This window comes from Macaca thibetana, chromosome 4 (genome assembly GCF_024542745.1).
Source record: "Macaca thibetana thibetana isolate TM-01 chromosome 4, ASM2454274v1, whole genome shotgun sequence".
Lineage (NCBI taxonomy): Eukaryota > Metazoa > Chordata > Mammalia > Primates > Cercopithecidae > Macaca > Macaca thibetana.
In genome coordinates, this window is record NC_065581.1 from 158477081 (window position 1) to 158491201 (window position 14121).

Below are 14121 nucleotides of genomic sequence, written 5' to 3' on the forward strand. Positions count from 1 at the left end.
GCCCGCAGCCAGGGATTTCTCCTAAGCCATGTCCCATCTGTGCAGGACCCCACTGGAAATTGGACTATCCAACTCGCCGGCAGCCACTCCTAGAGCCCCTAAAGCTCTAGCCCAAGGCTCTCTGACTGACTCCTTCCCAGATCTGCTTGGCTTAGCGGCTGAAGACTGACGCTGCCCGGTCGCCTTGGAAGCCCCCTGGACCGTCACGGATGCTGAGCTTTGGGTAATTCTTACAGTGGAGGGTAAGTTTGTCCCCTTCTTAATCAATACAGAGGCTATCCACTCCACATTACCTTCTTTCCAAGGCCTGTTTCCCTTGCCTCCATAACTGTTGTGGGTATTGATGGCCAAGCTTCAAAATCCCTTAAAACTCCCCCACTCTGGTGCCAACTTGGACAACATTCTCTTAAGCACTGTTTTATAGTTATCCCCACATGCCCAGTTCCCTTATTAGGCAAAGACATTTTAACCAAATTATCTGCTTCCCTGACTATTCCTGGACTACAGCCACATCTCACTGCCACCCTCCTTCCCAACCCAAAACCTCCTTTGCGTCTTCCTCCTGCATCCCCCGACCTTAACCCACAAAAATGGGACACCTCTACTCCCTCCCTGGCAACCAATCACATGCCCATTACCATCCCATTAAAACCTAATCACCCTTACCCCGTTCAACGCCAATATCCCATCCCACAGCACACTTTAAAAGGATTAAAGGCTGTTATCACTCACCTGCTACAGCATGGGCTTCTAAAACCTATAAACTCTGCTTACAATTCCCCCATTTTACCTGTCCTAAAACTGGATAAGCCTTACAGGTTAGTTCAGGATCTGCACCTTATCAACGAAATTGTTTTGTCTATCCATCCCGTGGTGCCAAACCCATATCCTCTCCTATCCTCAATACTTCCCTCCACAACTCATTATTCTATTCTAGATAAACCTAGCTGACCCTATAAATCCTAAATCCTTTCCCCACTCTCCTTTTAATTCCTTAAAAAATAGCCCTAAAAGCTGCTCCCATGGTGGCTCTCACTAACTCATCACTCCCTTCTCAGTACATACAGCTGAAGTGCAGGGCTGTGCAGTCAGAATTCTTACACAAGGACCGGGACCATGCCCTGTAGCCTTTTTATCCAAACAACTTGACCTTACTGTTTCAGCCTAGCCCTCATTTCTGCGTGCAGTGGCTGCCACTGCGTTAATACTTTTAGAGGACCTCAAAATCACAAACTGTGCTCAACTCTCTGCAGTTCTCATAACTTCCAAAATCTATTTTCTTCCTCCCACCTGGCTCCTCCAGCTATACTCACTCTTAGTTGAGTCTCCCACAATCACCATTGTTCCTGGCCCGGACTTCAATCTGACTTCCCACATTATTTCAGATACCACACCTGACCTCCATGACTGTATCTCTCTAATCCACTTGACATTCACCCCATGTCCCCATATTTCCTTCTTTCGTGTTCCTCATGCTGATCACATTTGGTTTACTGATGGCAGTTCCACCAGGCCTAATCGCCACTCACCAGCAAAGGCAGGCTATGCTATAGTATCTTCCATATCTATCATTGAGGCTACCGCTCTGTCCCACTCCACTACCTCTCAAGAAGCTGAACTCATTGCCTTAACTTGGACCCTCATTCTTGCAAAGGGACTATGCATCAATATTTATACTGACTCTAAATATGCCTTCTATATGCTGCACCACCATGCTGTTATATGGGCAGAAAGAAATTTCCTCACTATGCAAGGGTCCTCCATCATTAAGCCTCTTTAAAAAAAAAATGCTTCTCAAAGCCGCTTTACTTCCAAAGGAAGCTGGAGTCATTCACTGCAAAGGCCATCAAAAGGTATCAGATCCCATTGTTCAGGACAATGCTTATGCTGATAAGGTAGCTTAAAAAAGCAGCTAGCGTTCCAACTTCTATCCCTCACAGCAGTTTTTCTCCTTCTTATCTGGCCACTCCCACCTACTCCCCCACTGAAACTTCCACCTATCAATCTCTTCCCACACTAGGCAAATGGTTCTTGGATCAAGGATCTCCTTCCAGCCTCACAGGCCCATTCTATTCTGTCATCATTTCATAGCCTCTTCCATGTAGGTTACAAACCCCTAGCCCATCTCTTAGAACCTCTCATTTCCTTTCTATCATGGAAATCTATCCTCAAAGAAATCACTTCTCAGTGTTCCATCTGCTATTCTACTACTCCTCAGGAATTTCTCAGGCCCTCTCCCTTCCCTACATGTCAAGCTCAGGGATTTGCCCCTGCCCAGGACTGGCAAATTAGCTTTACTCACATGCCCTTAGGAAGCTAAAATACCTCTTGGCCTGGGTAGACACTGCAGTCATTTCTTCCCTTCTGTCAGACATAATTCCTCGTTTTGGCCATCCCACCTCTATACAGTCTGATAACGGACCGGCCTTTATTAGTCAAATCACCCAAGCAGTTTCTCAGGCTCTTGGTATTCAGTGGAACCTTCATACCCCTTACCGTCCTCAATCTTCAGGAAAAGTAGAACTGGCTAATGGTCTTTTAAAAACACACCTCACCAAGCTCAGCCTCCAACTTAATAAAAGCACTCTGTCAAGAATAGAGTCCAAAAACTCACCAACCAAACAAGTAATTACACAGAACCCCCTTGGACACTCTCTAATTGGATGTCTTGGGTCCTCCCAGTTCTTAGTCCTTTAATACCTTTTTTTTTCCTTCTTTTATTCAGACCTTGTGTCTTCCATTTAGTTTCTCAATTCATACAAAACCACATCCAGGCCATCACCAATCATTCTACATGACAAATGCTCCTTCTAACAACCTTACCACAAAATCTTCCTTCAGCTGAATCTCTCCCACTCTAGGTTCCAACGCCACCCCTAATCCTGCTTGAAGCAGCCCCGAGAAATATCGCTCATTATCTCTCCATGCCACCCCCCAAAATTTTCACCACCCTGACACTTTACCACTATTTCATTTTTTTGTTATTTTTCTTATTAATATAAGAAGACAGGAATGTCAGGCCTCTGAGCCCAAGCTAAGCCATCATATCACCTGTGACCTGCACATGCACATCCAGATGGCCTGAAGTAACTGAAGAATCACCAAAGAAGTGAAAATGGCCTGTTCCTGCCTTAACTGATGACATTGCCTTGTGAAATTCCTTCTCCTGGCTCATCCTGGCTCAAAAGCTCCCCCACTGAGCACCTTGTGACCCTCGCCCCTGCCTGCCAGAGAACAACCCCCTTTGAATGTAATTTTCCTTTACCTACCCAAATACTATAAAATGGCCCCACCCCTATCTCCCTTCACTGACTCTCTTTTTTGACTCAGCCCACCTGCACCCAGGTGAAATCAACAGCCTTGTTGCTCTCACAAAGCCTGTTTGGTGGTTCCTTCACACAGATGCAAGTGAGTTATTTCTTCCTAAGAGGGACACTTGAGAGCTGATAGGACTGCTGGAAAAGATCCCTTAGCTACTGACAAGTGGTCACCTAAACAGTGTTGACCCACAGGGTGGGTCTTTCTCTGGCCTCCCTGAGCACCTCTCCTTCCCCACCCTGCCGCAGGAGGAGCTGCCCCTGCCACCCCACCAGGCAATGCTTTTCTCCCTTTCTCTCCTTTCTCTTCTATTTTTTCTGTTACTCAGGGCAACTGTCTGCTCTTTCATCTTGCCTAGAGACCACATGTTGAAAAATGTCCTTGGGAGCTTGAACTTGTAATCACAAGGCAGTTCATTCTCTTGGTTTCCACCATCCAACAGATAGGAATTTGGGGGTTCATGTCATACTTATCCCTAAAAATTATCTTGAGCAGTTAAAAGCCTTTGCAAGCTCAGAATTGGCTGCTCTGAAGTCCTTCTGGGAAGAACAATGGAAACCAACCAATGCTGTAGCTCAATAGCTAAGGCTTCACCATTTTACAATGGTGGCCCAGGGTTCAATACTGACTTAGGGAATGAATCCTTTCTGGTTTAAAATCTGTATAACCTTTACCACTGGTTAATTCTCTTCCTCTCCACAAACCATCTTGAAATTTCCTTTCTCTGAGAACAAAACTATTGGCTGTTTGACATGGCTAAAGTTGGGTAATAAGAGATTTAAAAGGATTTGAGTGCTATGGTTAAAAGTCAGTTTATTCAAGCTCTAACAGCCTGGAACTCCTTGGGAAAAACAGAGGAGATGTCACAGACCCCCTTTTGGAAAAAACCTTTGTTTTCCTCATAAAGCCCCAGGAATTAAAGTGGATAGATCTTTCTCAAAATCTAAGGCTCTGTTCCGTTTTTCATTGCATTATCTGATGTTTTTGACTTGGAGGGTATTAGAAATTACTACACATTATGAGAGAGCTTTGATGTGTGACTAGGTAGGAAACATAGTTTTGGGGATAGCTAATGGCAGTTATGGGGAGATCTTCAGCTCTTTGCAAGTTTAGATCAGAAAAGCATGCTCTTGGCCACCTAGAAGTTATGAAAATATCCCCATTCCTCACTGAGAGATAAGATTCCCATGACAAATGGGCAGATTTCCTCTTTTTGGGATACAGGATATGGTATAAAAATGAGACCGTTAATTTTGGGAAACCTGTTTTTGCCTTTCAGCTGTGCCTGCTTAATAGGCCCTAGAAGCTGCATACTTTGAAGAGAAACTTAAAGTAGCAAATGAAAAATCTTACAAGTACTGACTCTTCTTCTGTCTGTGAATTTATATGTGTTGTGTGTATGATAGGAAAGAGCTTTAATAGGTTTAAAAATAATAAGAGCTTAAGTCAAATATTTTTGGCAGAAAAGTAAAAAGTGTAATACTTTTTAGTTCATGTGACTTAAGTAATCTTTGGAAAATAAAAACAGTTGCACATGCTAGGTGTGTAAAAAAAGTGAAATGTATTTTTGGTAAAGGATTATAAGAAGTCATGGAAATATGGCTTTTTCTGCCTAGATTAAAGTGTTAAAGGATTGTTTAAAGTTAAATATGATAAAGCTGAAGGTTTGAACAAGTAGTAGAAGATTTGTGAAAAATTAGTCATGTAAAAGAAATTTTGTGTGTGAATATATTGGCTTAAGTTAAAGGGGTATCATTCAGTTTTTCCATAAATTGAATATTAGAATAAAAGCACAGTAGGTTTTTCTTAGAGCACAGATCTGCTCTTTAATAAAAAATTTATAAAGAGTTATAAAAGGTTTATGAGGAACCTACCTTATGGTCAAACATTAAAATTGGGTAGATATGTCTACAAAGGTTTAACATTAATAGTACACTAATGTAAAAGTGAAATTTGACTTATGTAGTATAAAAGTCATACAGGAAGCATTGTCAAATATAAAATGGTGTTTAGCTACCTTTGGGTTCTATTTGTATAAATATATTAATGGTATGTGTTCCAAAATTATGTGAAACTCCTATCAGAATTATAGGTAGGAAAAATTATAGGTAGGAAATATAGTTTTGGGGATAGCTAATGGCATTTATGGGGAGATCCTCAGTGTACATTATCAATAATAATTGTAATTGCTATGTTAAATTAATGTGTGCCACAGAAGTAACATATTTCTTTGTCAATTGTGTTTTTGACTGTGGCTGCCCTAAGACTTTGCCAGCCACAGACAATTGTTGTCTTCTGTTGATACTCTTCAAAAGGTGGTTTTATAATCAACTATAGGGCTTTAACATGTATTCTTGAATGCAGGTTTCTGATAACTTTGGAGATGTGACATTAGAATAGAAGAAAATACTTTCAGGACTCTCACAGAGAGGTGAAATGTTCATGTATATCAAACGAACCAGGAGTTAACTGCATGGACTGAATTAATGGAAGACTGAAGTAATCTTTTCTAACTTTTTGCTTAAAACGTTGCTGATCCTTTGTTTTGTTTTTCAGAGTCAAGGAAACTTTTCTTTTGAGCTATTAATATTTACAGCTTGTAACATTTAAGTCAAGTATATTCCTGTGAAAAACTTTGGAGCACATTTGGTTCTCTCTACCTGATTTCTCCAGAATTTGGAAATTATTTGTGCATACTCTTAACTTATGGCACTATAGTTATTTGCATAAGTGCAATAAGAATCTGTTTTCTTTTGCAACAGGACACAGTTGGAGAAACTGGTTATTTTTACCAAGACTTTGACTGGAATGTTGTGCTTTCTTTTAAGAAATCAAACTCAATTTGTAGAGCCAATAAAAGCTCTTTGGGAAAACTGACATCATACCTTGTCTACATAGTCCCTGTACAGGGTTCCTGACCTGTGGTAAGTAAAAAATGTCACTTTCTGACAGACCCAGGAGCCCGAGTTATCTGGGGACCTCAAGAGGAGAGGAATTTACTCAACTTATTGGTATTAGAGGGTACAAACCCATGGCTGGGTTTGGCTTTGAAAAAAAAAAAAAAGTCTTATCTGTGATTCCTTTTACAGAACAAAGTTTTCTCAAAGCCAATTTTAAAAGCCCATGTGAAAAATAATTTTTTTTTTTGCTACATTTTATACAAATAATCAGGCCAAGTACAATAAAGCAAATCAGTCTTACCATGATTTGTCTGTAGCAAAAATGGGAAACTGGAGAGAGAAATATTATGTTTCAAGAACAATGGTATACCTGTTCTTATATTCTAGTCTCATAAGCTGTTTTAAGCTTTTTATTCCTGCCGTTTAGAGTGACCCTGCTCATTCCAACCAATGATTCCTGCAAATCAGAAGAAACAAGACGGCTGGCTAATATAAAAATCTGGATCAGTGTTCTAATTCTGGGCACATTGGAATCAGGTACTGACCCCATATCAGCATGGTTTTAACAATTGCCAGGTTCATGGAAAGCCTTCTAGTTTAGTGTGCTTGGGATAATTTTGCTTATTTTTCTTTACTGTTGTGGAATATATTGCCATCATACTCTTTGTTTAGGAATATACAAAGGATTGTGCAGGATAAGTTTACCAAATATTTTCTTAAACTCTTATTAATCTTTCAGATATCACTTTTTGTCAGAACTCAAAGTTATGAATGTCCCTCACCATACTGATGCTTTCTGACTGAACTCCTCTCTACCCTGAATACAAGAGACCCTAACAGTTAATCAGAAATATCATCACCCTTAATCATCATGAAAAAGTTACAGAAGATGGATCTTCATCTCTCTGCAACCATTAAGATTAAGAGTTCTCTTACAAAAGGGAGGGGGGGAATCTCAGAGGTGTTTGAACCAGAGCAACTTTATCTTGAAGAAGGACTGGGTAAAATAAGGCTGAGACTTACAGGGCTGCATTCCCAGACAGTTAGGCATTCTAAATCACACAATGAGATAGGAAGTTGGCACAAGATACAGGTCATAGAGACCTTGCTGATCAAACAGGCTGCAATGAAAAAGCTGGCTACAACCCACCAAAACCAAGATGGCAATGTGAGTGACCTCTGGTTGTCCTCACTTCTACACTCCCACCAGTGCCATGACAGTTTACAAATGTCATGGCAACATCAGGAAGTTACCCTACATGATCTAAACAGGGGAAACTCATGAATAATCTACCCTTTGTTTAGCATATAATTAAGAAATAACCATAAAAATGGGCAACAAGTAGCCCTCAGGGCTGCCCTGCCTGCGGAGTAGCCATTCTTTATTCCTTTACTTTCTTAATAAACTTGCTTTCATTTAACTCTATGGATTGACCTCAAATTGTTTCTTGTGCAAGATCAAAGAACCCCCTCTTGGAGTCTGGGTCAGGACCCCTTTCCGGTAACGAAGTAACCATCTACTATCCAGAAATGTCCTCCTGACCCATTGGTCACCCACTATCCACCTAAGGGAGTGGCCAAGATTGAGTGGTCTCTAACTTCCTCCATGGCAGGAAGGAGGACAGAGGGTGTGATGTGCACCTCCTCACAATGACAAGAGGGTTCTGAGGATAGGTTCCTTAACCAGTGTTGAGGGAGAAAGAAATAGGGGTCACATAAGTCTCAGGAGAAGCACCAGCTACTCTGTGGCCAAGTTATCTCAGGATAGACAGCTTGTGCTCTGTCAACTTTGGCCATCTTATTGTTGTTAAACTGGATCATGGAGGAATTCATTGGATCTGTTTTGCGGGTAAGTTCTATCAGTGGTTTGGAACTTTTGCTGGCAGATCTAGAGCAGTGGAAAAATTTCCCCCTCACGAATTCTGTGAGAAGAAGGGGAAGAAAAGGAATGAGCAAGGTAGCTGTGTGGGGCATTGTGCAGCCTTAGTGAAGTGGTAGGAGCTTCCCCTGATAAGTGAAATGAGTGACTGAGGAAAATGTTCCAATCAGTCGAGGTTTATTAAGTCAGCTTTAGGGCATGTCCCTGAAAACCATGAGCCACAGACACATCTGTAGCTATTTTTACAAAGAGGCTTTCAGGAAGTTGGTATTTATACATTTCCTTAAAGTAGGGAGGCAGGTAGGGAGAGGGGCAGGTAGGCCATAAAGGAATGGTTCCATTCTTGTGAAACTTTAGTGCCCAGTTAAGTTGACTTTCACATATGATAAGGTGAATGTTTGAAGAGAAAATGAGAGTAAAAAAAGAATCAATTATGCAGGCCTCTCTGGGTAGGTGGAGGAATGACTGATCTTGTCTTTATCCAGTACATTGGGAGATAAGCTTGGAATCAACATTATCAGTGTGGAATCAGCAGACTTCAATTTTAGAAGCTAAGCTTAAATTATAGACCTAAAATTCTTGTCTATGGGAGACCAGCAAAGAATTTACTTGTGAATGATCTGCAGGGGTAGTCCTTTGTAGGTAACTGAGGCATGATGTATAATGCTGTAACAGCTATTCATCTGGAAGAGGGTGTTGCATGACTCAGCCTCCAGGCTTAGTCTTCCCTTTTGCATAAGGATTTTGGGGGTCCTGAGAGTTTTAAATTTCCTTTCCCTTTACACCCTCGTGTACATCTGAGAGTGAAATCTCTTCTTCTCTTCCCCTAAATTGAGTGCTATATGCCCATGGGAAAAAGCATCACATATTCAAATTAAAAGCAGCTCGGAATGGGTGTCAAAGGAGACTGAAATGGGTGCATTGAGGTGTTCCAGTCAACCAGAGAAGGCTCAGTGCTGGTGTGTTCCTGCTGGCAGTAGCAGAAGGGAAGTGCTGTGTGACGCTCCTGAAATCTAATCGCTCCAGGTCCATCGACAGATGTGCTCCATTATGCTGGTGCATTTTCTTAATGTGGGTCTTTATTTCCTCTGGGTTTTGAAATTGCCTTTTGCAAAATTTTAACCCCTTTATCTGAAGTAAGAAGTAAAAGGGCTTTGTGTTTTATCACCTCTGGTGCATGGAGGAATTAACTCTTTGACAGAGACCTCAGGAAGGGTGGAAATCAGCAGAGAGAGAGTTAGGGGCCTGCTGCTGGGAAACTTTCTTCCTTCTCATTCATCTCTTCAATGTTCTGCCTCTATGGCTGGAGTCCCATACTTGAGTATTAGTAATGACTGATAATATTACAAATACTGAACTAGTATTATGGATTAGTATTACTAATATTAATAACATTACTAATTACTAGGCATGCCTGGGAAGAACGCAAGCCACAGACACATCATTACTACTATGAGTAGTAATTAGTAGTTACTAATAGGTGTGACACCTGTTTTGAATGAGGTAGAAGAGAAGTGAAGGTCTCTAGAAAAATAAGTTTTCATTTAAAGGTATCTATGAAGATTTCTTACCAAAAACCATCAGTGGGAGCTCAAGCCAGATGTTAGTAAGCCGGTAGACCAGGAATGGCGTGATGATGCCACCAATGTCACACATTGAGGAACAGACGTGGACGCCAAGATTCCTAGAATGCAAGAAACTGATTTAACTTGTTAACTTATCACAGTGCAGTAGTTCTCTCCCACCCAACCCTGAGTAAACACTTCCTCAAATCATTAAAATGTTCGAGAGCTATAGTGTACACTGCTCAGGTGACAGGTGTGCACCAAAATCTCAGAAATCACCACTGAAGAACTTATTCATATAACCATATACCACCTGTTTCCCAAAAACCTATTGAAATAAAAAAACAAAACAAAAATAAAATTTTCAAGAGTTTAAAAAAACATTCACATTATTTTCAATGCATAATATTATGTGTGTGTGTGTGTATATATATATATATATATATACACATAATTCCATTCATATTCTGTCATTCTTGTTTTGTATAAACTTTCAGATTTTTTTTAATGGTGGGAGGAGCAATTGTTTCTTTTTACTTCCATCACCTAGCTTCCCTAAGCTGTTTCTATGGATCTGTTTGTGCTGTTCCACATCAATCTCCTCTGTAGCCACTGGGAAATCCCTGTCTTGCAATTCAATTTTCTGTTCTCACCATGGCCTCTGTATTTTACCCAAGCCTGTAAGTGTGAGAGGTGAACTGCTGGGCCTGGCTGGACCTTTACATGTTCTCACCTTCCCTTATACTGTGTTTTGAAGGTAAGATGTCCTTTGTCTGCACTTGTGGTGGTTCCAGCCAATGAACAAATGTCCCACCCATCCTCTTCATTCTAAGGAAAATGCACTCACCTAATGAATGTGGGGTACAGTTCAGCATTGACCAGGCAGACTATCTCATAGGCCATTGTGATCCCCATTCTTCCCAAGCATGAGACAATAATTCTTAGCCATTGTAGATCTGAGAGGGAAAAGCACAGTACTTATCTATACACAGATGATTCTTCATTTTCAGACAATGTTCCAGAGTGGGACTGTAAGGAGAAATTCCCCATCCCAGAATGGGACAAGAAAAAAAAGACTTCTTCTATAGGCTCATGTTAATGTCAGCAGATTCTCACATTTGTCCATCTTAACCTCAGACACAATGCTAATTCTCTCTTTTTTTAAAAAGATGGTTTTTTTTAGAGCAGTTTTAGGTTCATAGCAAAATGGAGAGGAAGGTACAGAGATTTCCCACATAACCTCTGCCCCCACACATGCATTCCCCCCGTCGCCGCCCATCATCAACATTTTCCACAGAGTGGTATGTTTGTTACTTGATGAACCTTCAGTGGCAACGATAATCACCCCAAATCCATAGTTGGCATTAGGGTTCACTCTTGGTGGTACATTTCCTGTGGGTTTGGACAAATGCATAATGACCTGTATCTACTATTTTAGTGTTATATGGAATAATTTCACTGCCCTAAAATCCTCTGTGTTCTCTTAACTTTAGACCTCAGTTGCTAATGACAATGGAGTTATACCAGTTTCCAAAGCTGGGCCAACTTTATAAAAGTCAAAGAAAGAGCAAAATATGGGCACATTTAAACAACTGCTAATAACAAAAGGATTCAAACGAAGCTCCATATTGCTAAAAGGATTCTCTTATACAGGTGTTTGTTCCCCTTCATTGAGAAAGCATTTTAAAAAGAAAACAAGGAACTGAATAGTTGTTTATGGATGGCATTTACTTACATTTTTCTCATTTATTCTGCAGGTTGATGCAGGGAGGTCAAGAGAGTCCCCTAATTAACACCTGGGAAGTGCTGGAGTAAGACCTTGACCTGGGCCTGCTTTCCCAAGGCCTATGCTGTCTGCTCCAGGTCATCTTGGTGGCCTGCAGCATGGGGCTCTAGAGTCTCTCTTGTTACATCACATCAAGGAACGACTGGGTGCAATTTTTCCTAAAGGGAGGCTGGCCATGTGAATTTACTTGGAAGGGTCCCAGATACTACCCTCCAATTTGTCTTTCCAAATTGATTTGGATGACAAATTACATGGTTTTCCTATCAATGGGCTGTGACACTCCCTTTCTCCAGGGTCTTGGAGATAATACTCCAACTTGGTCTGAAACTTACCACCAGGGATAAAACCTGAGGCCAGACAGGCTGCCCCTGCAACTATATTTGATGCAGCCCAAGGGTAACGGCGGCCGATGCGGTCGATGGTGAGGATGACCATGAAGGCAGCTGGGAATTCAACCAGGGCAGAGTAGAAGAATTCCAGGTAGATATTGTCCCCTGCAAGGCCCATGTGCATGATGAGGCCCTGGTAGAGTACAGAGCTCGTGAACCTGAGCAAAGAGGAGAATTCAGGTCAAGTCAAGCACCAAACACAGGGCACTAAGAAAGAGAGGCTTCTGGAAAAATAATGTGGATTGTAGGTCACCTTTCCCTGTGATCATCTCCTTGCTAGTCCCCCATCCCACTGCTTTTATAATCTCTGATCCACTTCAGTGGCTGGCTGTGGCTGGGTGGTTTCCAAGAACCAAGAGAAGGAAAGAAATTAGAATAGTTAGAAATAATTAGAAATTACAATAATGTTTCCTGGACAAATTGAAAACCAAGAAGAATGTCTTAATGGAATGATTTATTTTATCTTTTATTTTATTTATTTATTTTTGACAGAGTCACTCTGTTGCCCAGGCTGGAACGCAGTGGTAAGATCTCGGCTCACTAAAAACTCTACCTTTCAGATTCAAGTTATTCCCCTGCCTCAGCCTCTCTAGTAGTTGGGATTACAGACGTGCACCACCTGCTAATTTTTGTATTTCTAGCAGACATGGGATTTTGCCATGTTAGCCAAGCTGGTCTTGAACTCCTGGCTTCATGTGATCTGCCGGCCTTGGCCTCCTAAAGTGCTGGGATTACAGGTGTGAGCCACTGTGCCTGGCCAATGGAATGATTTATTTAGTAAAACTATATCAAGTTATTAGTAGTTGTGAATTATTTCTCTCTTTGGGGTACTCTAGTGCAGTTGGGATCAAAAGAACTGACTACTTAATTCAAATTTTAGGAAACCAGAAGACCAAGTGAGTATAGCTTCCCTTCTTGATGACTTCTCTTCTGGCCTGATACGAACAACATTTGGACAATGTTTCTAGTTTATTAACTAAAAATGGTCTTTATATATAATGGAAAATATGAGGATAATCAACAAAAGTCACGATTACTCAGAAAAGGAAAGAAGGATAATGAGGCCGAATTTCAAAGCTGCCTCTCTTACGCACTATTGTAAAGGTTGCTAAATTAATTCCTGATGAGCTTTGCTTTTGTCAGTGATTGTAAATCTCCATTTGCCTGGGAGATCCAATGTGCCCTGAAAAGATGCATTCCCCACTAGAGAAAGCATGGCTCGAAGCTCTGAGAGCAGCCTGTAGATAGCAAACACAATAAAGATCAAGTCACTGGGCTGTGAAGCCACTGGAATTACTCTTGGGAATTATTCTTGTTCAGAAATTTATTTTTTCTCCAGGTAGAAAAGAAAAAAGGAAAGAAAAGGCAATCCCACCCACACTTTTTTTTTTTTTTTGCCAGCTCTGTGCTACAATAGAGATCTACATTCATCACCAATTAAGTTATACCAATAGTTCTCTATTTGGGCTATGCATTAGAATCACCTGGAGTATTAAAAAACTGGTTTCCAAGCCCTACCTTAGAACAATTAAATCAGCATTTCCGGGGGTTTTAGCTTTGGTACTTTGTAAGCTCCCAGATGATTCCAGTGTGAAGCCGAGGTTGCCATTGCTTTGATCTGTGCTTGGGGACTACGCCGATCTTAATATTTGCCCGAGAAAAACACGGTCAGGAAAACCTACCAGACACAAGCCACATTTCTGCCCGCCGTCGGCGTTAATACTGGGATGAAGTCCTGTTTTCTTTCCTTCCTTAATATGAATGATTGTGATTAAAAGAATTTGGAGGCATTTCAAAGTGAAAAATATTCCTTACCAGTTGTACATCAATATCAAAGTATGTTTCCTTATCTGAGGAGTTCTGACCAAGTCAAGAAATGAAGGATTCAGTTTCTTGCCAGTTTCCTCTTCAAGTCTCAGGCGCTAAGAAAAGGAATAGAAAGGATGGCTTTGTATATTTAATGCTAGTGTCACTGGGTCACATAGGGAATAACAGTAATTCCTTACCCATCCTGAGCACCCATCTCATGCCCAGCACTACAGCCAGCACTCTCCATACTGTGTCTCATTTCATCTTTCTTTTTTTTTTTTTGAGACGGTGCCTCTTGCCCGGGCTAGAGTTCAGTGGCGCAATCTCGGCTCACTGCAACCTCCACCTCCTGGGTTCAAGCAATCCTCTGCCACAGCCTCCCGAGTAGCTGGGATTACACGAATGCGCCACAACGCCCAGCTATTTTTTTTTTCCCCGAGACAGAGTCTTGCTCTATTGCCCAGGCTGGAGTACA

At 41.3% G+C, this 14121-nt stretch overlaps 1 protein-coding gene across 1 annotated transcript in view; it reads right to left on the bottom strand.

The window, feature by feature from the left end:
- The window catches only part of SLC22A2 (solute carrier family 22 member 2), a 44857-nt gene that overhangs the window by 16420 nt on the left and 14316 nt on the right, over window positions 1-14121 (bottom strand). Inside the window, exons 6-9 of the mRNA XM_050789221.1 lie at window positions 13653-13759; window positions 11781-11995; window positions 10510-10618; window positions 9669-9781 (exon numbers count right to left, since the gene is read on the bottom strand). Coding sequence (XP_050645178.1) covers window positions 9669-9781; window positions 10510-10618; window positions 11781-11995; window positions 13653-13759 — 544 coding nt within the window. The remainder of the gene's footprint in view (window positions 1-9668; window positions 9782-10509; window positions 10619-11780; window positions 11996-13652; window positions 13760-14121) is intronic.